The sequence below is a fragment of the Chiloscyllium punctatum genome, chromosome 22 (assembly GCF_047496795.1).
Source record: "Chiloscyllium punctatum isolate Juve2018m chromosome 22, sChiPun1.3, whole genome shotgun sequence".
NCBI lineage: Eukaryota > Metazoa > Chordata > Chondrichthyes > Orectolobiformes > Hemiscylliidae > Chiloscyllium > Chiloscyllium punctatum.
Window position 1 is genome coordinate 51,201,910 of NC_092760.1, and position 16,313 is coordinate 51,218,222.

The 16,313-nt window shown below is 38.4% G+C and overlaps 1 protein-coding gene across 7 annotated transcripts in view; it reads right to left on the bottom strand.

The window, feature by feature from the left end:
- znf143b (zinc finger protein 143b) overlaps window positions 1-16,313 on the bottom strand; it is a 102,868-nt gene that overhangs the window by 24,541 nt on the left and 62,014 nt on the right. For 4 of the 7 annotated variants that reach the window (XM_072592276.1, XM_072592272.1, XM_072592271.1 and 1 more), the window contains 4 exons: window positions 9,836-10,015; window positions 8,634-8,858; window positions 2,252-2,406; window positions 1,744-1,806 (listed from right to left, as the gene is read on the bottom strand). In XM_072592276.1, the coding sequence (XP_072448377.1) occupies window positions 1,744-1,806; window positions 2,252-2,406; window positions 8,634-8,858; window positions 9,836-10,015 (623 nt within the window). The remainder of the gene's footprint in view (window positions 1-1,743; window positions 1,807-2,251; window positions 2,407-8,633; window positions 8,859-9,835; window positions 10,016-16,313) is intronic. The other 3 variants (XM_072592277.1, XM_072592275.1, XM_072592274.1) reach the window with 1 other exon arrangement.

Here is a 16,313-nt window from a genome sequence, read left to right on the forward strand (position 1 = left end):
ATCCTCGTGACTAGCTTTCTGCCTGTTTGTCACAGTTCTTGCAAGGTGTTTTGTAAATGAGATTTGTTTTGCCGGTGGGTTTGTGAGCTACCATGATGCCAAGAGATCTGAGTAGTCTGACAGTCATTTCTGAGATGTCTTTGACATAGGGGAGAGTGGCTAGGGTTTCTGGATGTGTTTTGTCTGCTTGTTTGGGTTGGTTGCTGAGAAATCGGCAGACTGTGTTCATTGGATACCCAGTAACACAGAGACTCGAACAAACAACTCTGCCAGCCATCCAACCCAAACTTTGGATCCGCTACATGGATGACACCTTTGTCATCACTAACCAAAACAAATTAGAGGAAACCTTCAAGACCATCAGTAATATCCTTACTGGTATAGAATTCATAAAAGAGGAGGAAAGCAACAATTAACTGCCATTCCTAGATGTCACAGTAAAGCGAACAGTCAATGGGGAACTTCAAACCAACATCTACAGGAAAACAAAACATACGGACCAAACACTGAACTACAGAAGCAATCAATCAAACGCCCATAAACGAAGCTGCATTAAAACATTATTTCAATGAGCCACCACACATTGCAGCACAGAGGAGGTACGAAGAGCAGAGGAAAATCACATATACAGTGTATTCAAAAAGAACAGGTACCCAATAAACATAGTCTGCCGATTTCTCAGCAACAAACCCAAACAAGCAGACAAAATGCATCCAGAAACCCTAGCCACTCTCCCCTATATCAAAGGCATCTCAGAAATAACTGCCAAACTACTCAGATCTCTATTATGCATCATAGTAGCCCACCAACCCACTAAAACAGCAGCTAATGAACTTGGAAGACCCTATACAGACAAAAAACAAAACTAATGTCATTTACAAAATACCACCAGGATACATGAACATCAAATAGCTACAAAAAGACCCACTCTGACTAGTATCCTTACATACAGATGAGGAAGTACACCACTTTGACTGGGACTACACATCCATCCTAGGACAAGCCAAACAGAGAGAGAGAGAGAGACACACACACACACACACACGAGAATTCCTTGAAGCATGACATTCTAACCGGAACTCTACCAACAAACACATTGACTTGGACCCCATTCACCACCCTCTGACGAAAAGAACAGGAAATACATCACCAACCCAAGGAAACCTAAAAACATAAACAGAAAGAGGGTCATAATACCAGTACTTCACTGGAAGCTCACTTACGATGTTACCTGGTATGGTGACTTAACATTTGAAAACAAATCTTCTAGCTCAGCGAGCAAACATACATCTAGGTATTCATATGGTTGGCTTATGGGCAAACAGCATAAACACATAGGCTTTGTTTTCAGCTCAGATGTATCTAGGTTGGCCGAGACTTTTCTAAATTCATTTCAGAAGACACCAGTTTGAGTTTAGAAGCGAGTTTTGTTTTTCTCTTAGAAGAAGTTTGTTGAGAAATCTGCAGGTTATTGGAAGTGAGAAAGTTAAAGTTTTCAGATTTGTGAGAAAACGATGTCAGCAAATCTGTAAAGGATTCATCAGACTGTCTCTTCAACCCAGAGGAAAAAATACTGAAAGGAATTAGTTACATAGAACTGTAAAGGGATGAATGGGGATGGCACCTCTCGAGACAGGGGTCTCCATAGAGCTAATGTTGAGGAACAGATTGAAACTTTGCTTAGTTTTAGATTCCACATATCGAGATAAACTTTTAAAATACCTTATTGTGTACCATAAATACCTGCTGTTGCAGAAAACTTCCATCCTCTTGTGAATTCATCTCAATGTTAATCATATTAATTAACTAAAGAAGAAAAATATTGAGTCAGATTTCATTCAGGGATCAGATTTGTTCAATAGTGCCTAGCTGGACTTATAAAAAATACAGCAGCTGCAATAAACAAATTGGATAAAGAAACAGACAGAAAGGAGAAGAGTAAAGTCACCATAGTTCCAGAAGATGATGGGGCTGCTCCCTTATTAGACAGAAACAATTGGTGATATTTTAACCCGAGGGTCATCATGCTTCAGGTAAAGAGAAGGGTCGAAAAGGAACAGCCTTCATGATAACCTCAGCTAGTGTGGGAAATGAATCCATACTGCTGGTGTCACTCTGCATCACAAACCAGCTGGCCAGCCAACTGAGCTGACTCACTCCCCAAGAGAAGAATAAGCAAATAAAAGCAAATTAAAACTGGACTCTACAAGGCTAGCCAAGACAGGAATTAGAGTTTAGTTTTTTTTCTTACCTGTTGCTGTGTACCATCTTGGGCAATAAGGGCCATATGTTGACCTACGTCTGCTTGAGCAACTGTAGTAACTTGCCCAGATAATCCATTGTCTTCTTCAACTCCGGTTACATAGGTAATTGGTTGTCCTTTAAGGATTTCATCTCCAGATGTAACTTATAAAGTAAAATAGGACACAGCAATACGTTTCAAATTGGGGAATATCTCATTGAACATAAAAAAAATACAGTTAAGTCTAAAACTAGTAATTTCACATTTATGAGAAAGATTGCAGGGAAATAATGGGGCAAGTGGGAATGAAGGACTGTTGTTTCAAATAGCCGACACAAACTGAATAGACTGAATGGCCTTCTGTGCTACACCAAGCTGTTATTTTATCATGCCACAAAAATGCATAATATTGTTATTTCAGTCTCCAGTGCAATATCATGAAACAATTTTGCATGTTATTTAATTGAGAGTTCACAAAATAATCTAACAAATCAATATGAAAGGCTTTTGTTTTAGAAAGAGCAAGTAAGCATTAACAATTGCAGCAGATTTATACAATTCCATATTTGTATTATCGTCAAAAATTTCTCATTCTCACTTTTTTGCCAACATAGAAGGTCAGCAAAATTTCTTGCCTTTTGCTGCAGCACTGACATTAGTGAGGTATATTACCATATAAAACAAAGCTGTTGTTTGTGGCTGTATGTTTGACCCTCATGTTCAAAGAGAAGAAAAAGGAAATGCAAATTCACATTTTCTCATACTGAGCAGTCTAAACTCCAACTGCCAAAACACAACAGAAACACATTTACTTTGGATGATTCATTAGTCTCAGACATAAATCATTCCTTGACTATATGCATGAGAATCGTTGTAAATCAGTATTAAATTTATTCAAGGTTAATATCAACATGTAGCTAAATAGTTTAAGTAGAAAGGAGATTTTGTCCAGGTTTACAAGGTATATTTGCTAGTTGGAAATTTATGACCTCACCAAAATCTGAGGTTTTTATATGGCAGGGTGGGTTAGATGTGGGGGTGGTTGAAGAAAGAGGAGCAGAAATCACCTTCATGAGTAGGTGGAAATAATGAGAGAAGCGAAAATATTATCAGTCCATCACATTTGTATAGTACAATATATATTCGTAATTTCTCAGATCTACAAAATACAGCTACAGAATTGATTTTTATTAGATTAAAAAATCATTATGATCATAGACCAGAATGCCATATTGATATAGTGAACTGGCTTGAGACCAGTACCTTTTTTTTAAAAAACAAATAAAGTGAAAGATCCAGGGGACTTCGTGAATAGAGGCACAGGTCTTCATGGTTTTGAATAAACAACAACAAACGCCACTGTATAACTTTAGAACAATAATATAAATTTACATACAACTTAATCTTAATATTCAAGAATTATCACTTGGTAAATATGCATAACAGACTGAATTAACACCCTACACACGCATCAAAGAGCAAATTATGTCAAGAGAGATTTGACAGATTTATTTTTGATTCATTCATGGTATGTGGGCATTGCTGTCTAGGCCAGCATTTATTGCCTATTCCTAAATGCCCAATGTCATTTAAGAGTTAACTACATTGCTGGATGTCTAGAACATAGAACATAGAAGAATACAGCGCAGTACAGGCCCTTCAGCCCTCGATGTTGCGCCGATCAAAGCCCACCTAACCTACACTAACCCACTATCCTCCATATACCTATCCAATGCCCGCTTAAATACCCATAAAGAGGGAGAGTCCACTACTGCTACTGGCAGGGCATTCCATGAACTTACGACTCGCTGAGTGAAGAACCTACCCCTAACATCAGTCCTATATCTACCCCCCCTTAATTTAAAGCTATGCCCCCTTGTAATAGCTGACTCCTGTTGTCACATGTAGGCCAGACCAGGTAAGGATGGCAGTTTCCTTCCCTAAAGGACATTAGTGAACCAGATAGGTTTATTCAACAATTGATAATGCTTCATGGTCAGAATTGGGCTCTTAATTCCAAATTTTTAAAAATTGAATTCAAACTCTAACGTTTGCCATGGCAGGATTCAAACCCAGCCCCCCAGAACATTACCTAGATCTCAGGATTACCAATCTAATGATAATATCTGTAGGACATTATCCTCCAGTGGGAGTCAGAGTCAGAGCTTTACACTCTGGTAAGTGGCCATTCAGTCCATTGTGTCTATGCCAGCCATCTAGCACTCGTGTCCTATTTTACAGCAATTAGCCCATAACTTGGTATGTTATGGCACTTCAAATGATTGTGATGATGCTGCCCCTTTAATAAAGTTATTCTGTCCTTTGTTTTTTCAAGAGAGGTCATAAAGTTTGTGAGAAGATTTGTAGCTCGGATGCTCGTTGTTGTGGTTCTGTTCGCCGAGCTGGGAATTTGCATCGCAGACGTTTCGTCCCTTGTCTAGGTGACATCCTCAGTGCTTGGGAGCCTCCTGTGAAGCGTTTCTATGTTGTTTCCTCTGGCATTTATAGTGGTTTGAATCTGCCGCTTCTGGTTGTCAGTTCCGGCGGTCCGCTGCAGTAGTCGGTATATTGGGTCCAGGTCGACGTATTTGTTGATAGAATCTGTGGATGAGTGCCATGCCTCTCGGAATTCCCTGGCTGTTCTCTGTTTGGCTTGTCCTATAATAGTAGCGTTGTCCCAGTCGAACTCATGTTGCTTGTCGTCTGTTTGTGTGGCTACTAAGGATAGCTGGTCTTGTAGTTTCGTGGCTAGTTGGTGTTCATGGATACTGATCGTTAACTGTCTTCCTGTTTGTCCTATGTAGTGTTTTGTGCAGTTAATGCATGGGATTTTGTACACTACGTTGGTTTTGCTCATGCTGGGTATCAGACAACAACTCGCCAGGACAAAGGACCCGACACCAAGCATGAGCAAAACCAACGTAGTGTACAAAGTCCCATGCAAGGACTGCACAAAACACTACGTAGAACAAACAGGAAGACAGTTAACGATCAGTATCCATGAACACCAACTAGCCACGAAACGACACAACCAGCTATCCTTAGTAGCCACACACACGGATGACAAGCAACAGGAGTTCGACTGGGACAACACTACTATTATAGGACAAGCCAAACAGAGAACAGCCAGGGAATTCCTAGAGGCATGGCACTCATCCACAGATTCAATCAACAAACACATCGACCTGGACCCAATATACCAACCACTGCAGCGGACCGCCAGAACTGACAACCGGAAGCGGCAGAGACAAACCACTATAAATGCCGGAGGAAACAATACAGAAGCGCTTCACAGGAGGTTCCCAAGCACTGAGGATGTCACCTAGACAGGGAACGAAACGTCTGCAACACAAATTCCCAGCTCGGCAAACAGAACCACAACAAGGGGTCATAAAGGCAGAGGTGCTAATATGTCTCAGAAAGAGCTTACTTTAACAATGGCAGGGGAGTGGCCAGTTCTCCCAGTTCAGGCTTTGATTCTAAACAGCCAGACAAAAAACTGCTGGTAGCAGAGAAGCAGTTACAGTGAAAAAGAGATTACATGCTTTCACAGATATTTCTTGCCTGAACTTTCTAGCTGAAACCTATCTTGCCTGTAAGGACCTGTGTTTGAATTTAACACTTGCCAAGAGGTGTGTTAATGGGAAATTGCGGGAATTGGAACAGGTTCATTAAGTTGAGATTTTGAGTTGGTTGGCTTTTCAAATAGTTGTTATTCTAAATTCTGCTTTTTTTTTCATGTTTGAAGGGCAGTGTTTAAATAAATTCTGTTTTGCTTGAAGCTGAGTGGTTTGACCACCTGCATCACTCCTGGAATATCCACATTAAATCTGCCTTTAAAAAAAATACAAGTTAGGATCTGGGCTACCTTCTTAAAATATTTTGAGGGAGTCTGGCCTGGTCCATAACACGATTTAAATATTTTTTAAATGTTGTGATAGTTTCTGTCCCGATCACCCTTTCAGGCATACCTATCACTCAAATGCTTATTTAAATCCCCTCTAAACCTCCTTCTTTGGGATATTCAGCAATGACATCCAAATGGTGATGACACAGTGAATCAGAAAATCCCATTAAACTTCTCAAGGATTTGCCTTGAAATTCTCTCTCAAGAGTTCTGTGCCGCTTTACTAACTGCTCCCATTCTGTATCGGTCCCTGGACTCCAAAACTGCACTCATTCACAAATATACCTCCACCAACAGCTAGCTCTACCAAATTAAAATTGTTCCCGGTTTTCCCCAAGTTCCAGTTTTTCTCAGCTACATTAAGCAAACACTGCTTGCGTGCTTTCAATCCCCACTACCTCAGTTGCACTGAAGTATCATTTCAGCTAATAAGAGAGACTAAGTAGGGTGAGGTTGCTTTCCTCACAGCAGAGAAAGCTGGGGGTGGGGGGAGATGGTGAGAAGACCTGACTGAGCTGTACAAACTTACGTAGGACACAGATTGGGTGGAGAGAAAGAAATGTTTCCCCTCAATAGAGGGATCAAATCTTAGGTTAATCAGATTTAAGGTAAGGGGCAGGACACTTCGAGGGAATTTAAGGAAACTTTTGGGTGATGGGTATGCCTGAAAGGGTGGTAGGGGCAGAAACCATCACAACATTTAAAAAGTATTTACATGAACACTTGAAGCACCATAACATAGAAAGTTATGAGCTAAATGCTGTAAAATAGGATTAGAATGCTTGGTGGCTGGTATAGACACAATGGGCTGAATGGCCACTTTCCATAGTATAAAACTCTAACTCTATTACGGCTGACAGGTCCCTTCCGAAACAGAATCTACGATCTGTCTCAGCTCCCCAGAACCACTTGCGTCCTGACTGACTCCAGATGCCCACTAATTTTGAGAATTTCTTGTTTTCTGACATACCAAAAACATCCAATTGCTCTTGACTCCTTCCTGAACTCTCTACATAGTGTGTAGTTTGACTATCTTCTTATCAGTACAGTAGCTTCAGTAATCCTACCACGGAGTCGACATTTCCCTCTTTCTCCTCTCCTCCTCTAACCTTTGAATTCCTCTGGGGTATTCCTGAAATGTCCTAAGTGACCTATTGAAAACTTTGCAGTAAGTCCCTCACCAATTGCTAGGCATTATGCAAAGTTGCCACACAACAATCTTCAGACCATCTGCTCCATTAATGCTATCGGTCATCGATTGCTGGCTTGCTTGGTATAACAAGCAAATACTATAGAGGATTTCATCATAATACTGACTTCATAATTACCTTTCATTTACATGTAACAGAGTCATAAAGATATACAGCACCTAAACAGTCAGGCCCTTCGGTCCAACTCGTCCATGCCGACCAGCTATCCGAACCCAATCTAGTCCCACCTGTTAGCACCCAGCCCATATCCCTCCAAACTCTTCCTATTCATATACTCATCCAAATGCCTTTTAAATGTTGCAATTGCACTAGCCTCCACCACTTCCTCTGGAAGCTCATTCCATAAATGTACCACCCTCTGTGAGAAAAAGTTGCCCCTTAAGTCTCTTTTACATCTTTTCCCCTCTCACCCTAAACCTATGCCCTCTAGTTCTGGACTCCCCCACCCCAGGGAAAAGACTTTGTCTATTTATCCTATCCATGCCCCTCATAATTTTGTAAACCTCTATAAGCTCACCCTTCAGCCTCCGATGCTCCAGGGAAAACAGCCTCAGCCTATCTAATCTCTCCCTATAGCTCAAATCCTCCAACCCTGGCAACATCATTGTAAATCTTTTCTGAACCTTTCAAGTGTCACAACATTTCCAATAGGGAGGAGACCGGAATTGCATGCAATATTCCAACAGTTGCCTAACCAATGTTCTGTGCATCCCAAAACTAAATATCCATTTGCTATCCAAAATCCTATGGTTGCATGTTTGAGATTCAAAAGCAGCCAAATGCCCAGCTACATAAGTGGAAAGAAAAGAGGGTGTTGTATAGCTGAGTATGCATTGTCTTACAATGGGAAAGATTAGATTTACAGAAAAATCACTTGTGTTTCAATGGAGTTAGAAAATTACAAGAAGCTGATGAATAAACAATATGTTACAAATAACAACATTTAAACAGACACATGAACAGGCAGGGAATAGAGAGATATGGATCATGTGTTGGCAGATGGGATTAGTTTAGAATGGCATCATGGTCAGCATATACATGGTGGCCATATTTCTGTATTAGACTATTCTATATTTATCAGATATTCAGACTGACTTTACAAATCCCATTTACATTTTTTTTTAAACCATGATGTTTATGAATTTCACAGCACACAAACGTTTTCAGACTTTTGCCAAAATTTTTTTTTTATGATTCTTCAGGATTATTGAATATTACCAGCTAGTCGAAGACTCATGGACAAAAACATGAAAACAAATAAAGTTGTACTCACCATCCTGTGATTCAAAGAAAGTTTCTTCTTCTTCAGTTGGTTCACTGTCACCATGTGCAGTTCGTTTATGCATTGCCAGGGTAGAGGTCTGTTTATATGTTTTGCCACAGTGGTTACAGTTGTAAGGTTTAGAATGGGTATGAACTACATGGTGCTTATATAAACTGGAGTATTCAGTGAAACGCTTATCACAACCAGGTACAGTACATACATAAGGCTTTTCCCCTGAAAATTATAAATAACGTCATAATTACATAACAAAGATGAATTCAACAATAAAAGTACAAAATATTATAAAATGTTTCAGCAATGTGCAAAAAAGGTAATCTTTTAAAATTCTTTTGTCATTTAATAGTTTGAAAGAAGTTACAGCTCAAATTCATCAGAATTAGCAGTTCATGCTAAGTCCTCTTATGTTTCTTTAAAAAACAATTCACTGAAGCATTACACAAACTGTACAGAGTTGTTAGTTTTTCTGCCCTAAATCCAACATGCAGTCTAGACATCAAATCCAGGCTATAAATTCCTTTTAGCCAACTGTGAATCTTTTGCTGAGTGTTTCAAATTTTTGCTTAATTAAACAGGACTCTCTCACCCATTATAAACATGCAGAAACTGCACAGGGTAATTATTCACTTAAACAGAACACCTTTACTGAGTCTGTTATAGTGACTATCACCTTTCCAGGATTTAGTCTTGTTACTCAACAATGAAAAATTCTGACTTTCAGGCTTTGAACAAGAAGTTGAGACTCAGACCTTATTCTGAAGGCTTTTAAACTCTGGCGAATTCTTGTATGCACACTGCATAATGTATATTATGACTACAAATTGAAAATATACCTGTGCATTGCACATTCCAATCAAAAAATCTCTTCTAAACATTATAAACGTAAAGGATCTGAGTGGAAGTGAGGATTGAAACTTATCCCAGATTTTGCTCCTCATAGTAAATGACTGATTGACTTAAAATTGGCTGAAGCCCGAGAATGAGCCATTTCTCTTCTCACCTATAACGAGTCATCCAGGAACAACAAAAGTGAATCAAAAAGATGGCACAACACTCTTATACTTTTGTTGCAAGAAAGCATTCATTACATTTTTGACCAAAATGGATAGTTAAATAGATATCTGCTCTATTAGGTAACAAAAACATTAGCAGACTTTGGGAAATATTGAGTCGTATTTTATTCTGCTTGATACCTGTGTGTATCCTCATATGGTTCTTGTAATTGGTGGCACTAGCAAAAGCTCTTCCACAGCCAGCCTCTGGACAGAAATATGGCCTTTCACCTGTATGAGTCCGAATATGCACTTTACGAATATTTGATGTGGTGAACGATCTGCCACAGCCTTCAAATGGGCATTTAAATGGTCTTTCACCTGTTTGTCAGATACAATGCAATTTGACTTTAACAAAAACAGGGCATAACACATGTAGTAAATCACCTCCAATATTTAGCCAACATATTACTGTAATATCATATTTACATCTTTATCGTTATGCATATGTATGCTTGAAAATAACTATTGCACAATAGTTCTGCCAGAGATTTGATACAAAATTTTTTGATTTACCTATATTTACTTTAACCTCGAGTCGTAAAACAAGGATACAAACAATAACATTCATTTTATTTTGATTTTTTTTGTCCAATAACTAAACATTTAATATTTAATTGGTCCAAAACCTTGTAGCCAGAACCCATTTGATAAGGTGTCAAGTAAAATGTTATTGCACAAGTTTGGAGTTCACGGTAATCAGGGTAACATTACAACATGGATTTCGGATTAGTTAACATACACAAGCCAAAGTTTGAATAGAAACATCGAAAACAAGTCCATTCAATATGATCAAGGCTTATCATATAATTCAGTACACCATTACCATTTTGCCCCTATACCTTTTGATAGCATTAGCCTTAAGAATTACATTCACCTCCTTCTTGAAAACATTCAATGCTGTGACATCAACCACTCTCTGAGGCAGGGAATTCCACAGGCTCTCCACTCTCTGGATGAAGAAATTTCTCCTCATTTCAGTCCAAAATGGCCTATCACATACAAGTACTTCTTCTGTTACGTAATGGTTGCATTCTTGTGCAACCTCACATTATAGAAAATGTTTCTCATGTTAGAAACAGTGCTTAAAATGTTGGCGATGTAATCGCATTACAGCCAATACATTTTAAAGTTTTGCACTTTAGAAGCACTGTCCCTAATTCTTCAATCGCATTACAATGAATTCGCCTTAATGAAACGCACGTTACAGCAGAATGACCTGTATCCTTAAACTGTGACCACTGGTTCTGGGATTCCCTGGTCATGAGGAAGCTCCTTCTTGCCTCTACCCTTCTAGTCCAGTTAGAATTTTATAGAGTTTCCATGATATCGCTCCTCATTCTTTTAAACTACAGTGAACATAATCTTAAACAATCCAAGCTCTCATATTTCAGTCCTGCCATCCCAGAAAACAGTAAACTTTTGTTGCATTCTCTCCAACTCCAGAATTTCCTGCCCCAGATAAGGTGATTGAAACTGCACATAATAATACCACCTCATGAAGGAGCAGCACTCTGAACACTAGTGCCTCCAAATAAACGTGTTGGACTATAACCTGCTGTTGTATGATCTTTAACTTTATTCACCCCAGTTCAACACCGGCACCTCCACATCACAGCACATATTAACCCAGGTGTGGTCTAAGGCCATGTACAATTACAGCAAGACACCCCTGCTCCCACCAACATACCATTTGTCTTCATCACCTGCTGCACTTGCATGCTCATTTTCAGCAACTGGGTGCACAGGGATCGCCCCTTTTCCCAATCAATCGCCAAGGAAATACCTGCCACTCAGAAAAATATTTTTCTGTTTGCCAACGAATTCTTTATCCATGTCTGTACACTATATGCAATTCCATGCATTTTAACATGCTAATCTCTTATGTTGGACCTTATTGAAAGCTTTCTGAAAGTTGAAGTAAACTATATCAACAGGCTCTTCTTGATGAACTCTATTTAGCAACATCCTCAAAAAATTCCAGTAAATTTGACAATCTTGATTTCCCTTTCATAAATCCATGTTGACTCTGTCTGATCATGTCACTGTTTTCCAAGTGTTCTGCTATTAAATTGTTTATAATGGGTATTTTCCCCATTACGAACATCAATGATCTGTACTAATTGATCTGTAATTCCCTGTTTTCTCTATATCTCCCTCTCTAAACAGTAAGATTAGATTAGAATCCATCCAATCCATCGGAACTGTTCCCCAGTCTACAGACTTTTAAAAAGGTGTTCATCATCAATGCATCCACTATTTTCTAGGGTCACTTCTTTAAGTAGTCTGGGATGTAGATCATTATCCACTGGGGATTTATTGGCCTTTAAACCCATCAGATTCCCTACTAATACAGATTTCTTTCAGTTCCTACCTCTCACTGGGCTGTTCCCTCACACTTTTGGGACCTTTTTTTTTGAGTACTTCTTTGTGAAGAGTGAACTAAAATATGCATTTAATTAGTCTGCCATCCTTTTGTTTTCATTATGCCCTGTTTCTGACTGTAAGGTACTTTTATTTGTCTTCATTAATTGCTTTCTGGAACGAATGGAGTGTTGCAAGGATTATTCACAGGACCTCAATAATTCACTCCAAATATTCATAACTTCAAGGAGGCAGCAGAGTGCAGTGTATCCAACTTTGCTGATGATACAACAGTAGGCCGGATGGCTTGTTATGATAGGACACAAGGAATCTACAAGGGGAAAGTCATGGGTTGAGAAGGCAAAAACCTAGCACATGGAGAAATGTGATGTCATCTGGGATGATGGGATTGACTAACAGCTAAACAGGTTAGGTCTTCATTTGTTGGAGTTTAGAAGAATGAGGTGGTGATCCAATTGAAACATACAAGATTCTGAAGGGGTTCAATCAGGTAAATGTGAGAAGATATTTACACAAGTGGATGAGTCTTGAACTAAGAGATGTAGTTAAGAATAAGGGGACATGATTTAGAACAGATCTGAAAGAACTTCATTTCCCAGAAGGTTGTCTATGTCTGGGATTCTTTACTACGGAGAGTTGTGGAGGCTCAATCGCAAAGTATTTAAACAGAAATTTTTTAAATGTTAGGTAGTTGCGGTGAGTGAGGAGCTGGCATTAAAGAAGAATTGAGGCCTGCGGAAGATCAGGTACAATCTTATTGAATGCCAGAGCAGGTTTGACTGGCCAGATGGCATACTCCTTTTTTTTTAGGTTTTTACATTAAGTACATATTAAATTGCAACATTTACTTTTTAATTTTGCAAACATAGTACAAATAAAATTAGAATTACTGATCATGCTGTAAAAATAGAAGATATTATTTGGAAAGTTAAATTTATTTTTTAAATAGAAGGGATTAAATGTATAGGTTTTAGTGATACATCAAGTTATTAAGTGATGAGATGGGGTAAATGCCGAGTATAGAAGGAATATTGATAGATACAACATTAAATATAAAATAGTAAAACAGAGAGCCGAAGAAATATTTTACATAGTGGGTTGTGCGGCTGTAGAATGCAATACTTTTAAGTGAGCAGAGATCATGTCAATATTTAAGTACAGGTTATATAGTTAGCTGAAGAAAAATCAATGACTGCTCATTTGCAGGATATACATCAGCATGATTTCATTGACAGCCCTACCCAAACCCCTCGATTTTTACTATCGAGAAGAAAAAGGGCAGCACACATACAGGAACATCATTACCATTGAGATTCCCTCATGACATCTAGACTTAGAAATGTATAATTGTTCCATCATTGGCGCTGGGTCAAAATCTTGGAATTCCACAGGTGAGAGCACTGTGGGACTTTCTTCAACACACTAAGCAACAGTTTAAGATAGTGGCTCATCATCATCTTTTGAAGGGAAATCACAGGTAAGCAACGAATGCTGGCCTTGCCAGTAACACTAGACTGGGTGGGCCAAATGGTCTGTATTCATGTGTAATTTCTGTGCAATTAAATGTTCATTTACCTTTGTGACGGTAACAATCCGTCAACAATGCTCTAAAATTCCGCTTCCTCCATTTCCTGATGTTGACTTAATCTCTGCTTGTACAGCACAGTGCAGTTCAGAAACTGTGCAAGGGACATGGGGAACGTGTCATATGTTACTTTGTAGCCCACTAAGTAGAATACCAACACCTTTAACACAATGCTATCTTCAAAGTTTATCGTATATATGTCATTCTTATTGTATTATTAAGCAACCACGTATTAACAGGATTTTAGGTACTAGAATGGTTTACATTTCAAAGAGAATCACAAAATTCATTGCAGTAAATGCCGAAATGCTGTTCCAATGCTGTTACTTGTACTAGCATTTAATTGATTCTTGAGAGCTAACTGACTCAGTTAGTAGCACTCACATCTTCGACAGAACATTATTGGTTCAAATACATTTCAGGACTGAATTACATTAAAAGTTTTTCAGAACTCACAAGTGATAATATTTTTTAAAGCACTACTTTCAGGTGGGACATCAAAAACAGTGTGTGTTTTTGTGGTCTTAATATCAATGGTCAGATCTACAAGAAAATACTTTTTATTGATCCAAATTGAGATTGATAAAGTAATGGATAAAAATAAAGTTCAGAGTTCCACTAAGCGCCATTCTTTCAGAATGAAATACCAACATTAAACAATCAGCTTTATTATTTTCACTTTTGTTTTATTCCCTTCTGAAAACTTTATTCTTTCATCATTCACTTTGATCTTAGCTCTACTGTGCACCCTTCATTTCTTCATTATATTTACTTATTTCACTTTTATTCCAACTTATTAGCTCAATTTTCGTATTTGACTCTATGTAGAAGTTGCTAATTTTCTCCCAGCTTTTTAGAATTTGGCTCAATTTCTAGTCTAATTTCTTCCTGACATATTTGATAAACTTGAAATTATACTACATTATTTTCTCTTTTAGTTTTGTCTCCTGTGTTCTTCATTTATGAGTTGCTTTATGAAGATGACAGCAGGTTTTTGTTAAAATGGTGTTCATTTCTGAATTTCCTCAATTCAACATACAACTGTCCTCTAGAAAAGACAACCCACTCCAGAAATGGACAACAGCAATAGATTAATTCAAAAAGCTAATTTGCAGCTCAAACTAATCTCGCTAGTAACTGGGATATTCACAGCAACAAATACAAACTAGACTGTGAAGCTTCAATTCCAGAAAAGAACATGAAGATCCCAGGTTCAATAACTGGACAACAGTCTGAGAAGGGAAGGGGGAAAATGACCAGCTATTTAATGATAGCTGTTCAAAGTGCACAACTCCACAACACTGCATCCACCAAGCTTGTCCCACATACATTGAAATCGTCAGCCAGGCCTTAATTGATTCCAAAATTGTCTACTCCAATAGTCTACTTCCCATCTTTCTATGTCCCACCCTATATAAACTCCACGTAGAGTTTCTCATCAAATTTCACTGGTTCGCTTTCCTTCAACACAACAAATTTTAAAATCTCGCATTGAATTTTTAAAAGTTTTTCATGGGAGGAGAGTTTCATGTTGTTGATCCCTAACTGCTGTTGAAAAGGAGAAAGTGAGGACTGCACATGCTGGAGAATCAGAGTCTAAAAAAGATCATGCTGGAAAAGCACAACAGATCAGGCAGCATCCAAGGAGCAGGAGAGTTGACGGGCACAAGCCCATGAAAAGATCCTGTAAGTACTTGAACTGCTATAGTCCATCTGGTGTAGTTACATTCACAGTGCTGCTGAAAGGAGATTCTATGTAATAGACTCAGCACAAGTGAAGCATCGACAATATAGTCCAAGTCAGGATGGTGTATAGCAAAAAGTGAAACTTGCAGGTGTTTGTGCTTCCATGCATCTGTGGCCCTTGTTCTTCTTGGCGGCAGAGGTTTCAAGTTTGGATGGTCCTGTAGAAGGAAAAATGGTTTGCTGCCTTATCTTTGCACTCTTCCTCTCTCAAGTGCCAATAAATGTTGACCCCAACTGTTAATTCTGGCACTGTCACCTATTTCATTACTTCTTTTAATTTTGTGCTGTCAAGCTACAGTTTACATAAAACTGTAGAGTCACAAGACAAAGACAACATGAAAAATGTTATAACGCAATAGTAGTTGTCCAGTTTCACACATGAAATGGCTACTTACATGCAACAATGGCGGGTTTCTAATGTCCCAGCAAAGAGTTAATGCCACAGGCAAACAAAACTTGTTGAAAAAAATGAAGATGACAAAATAGACAATCCCATCTTAGAAAACCAGAAACTATACCTTTAAACTTCAAAAGTACTGAACTGTACTGGCAGTGTTTTTTTCAATTACATATCAGAAGATATATGCCAACTCAGTGAAATCCAAATCCTGCAGGTAATTCTGCTATTGTTGGTAAGTAGCCAGGTTACTCTGTGGCTCATGTTATCCAGATAGATTTGGTTGCTATGGTAATAAAGCTTTGTTGAAAGGCATGAAAGCAAATAGTCTGTGATAAACAAATAGTTAGGGTCTCTTAAATGATTAATATTTTTCAGTTAGTGATAATGTTATCACATTGAAATTACACTTAAAGAAAAAGTCATGCATATATTTGACATCTCAAAAAACTGAACCGAATACAAGGTGGAAACAGAGGAGCAAATCTGCAGATGAGTTACAGAAA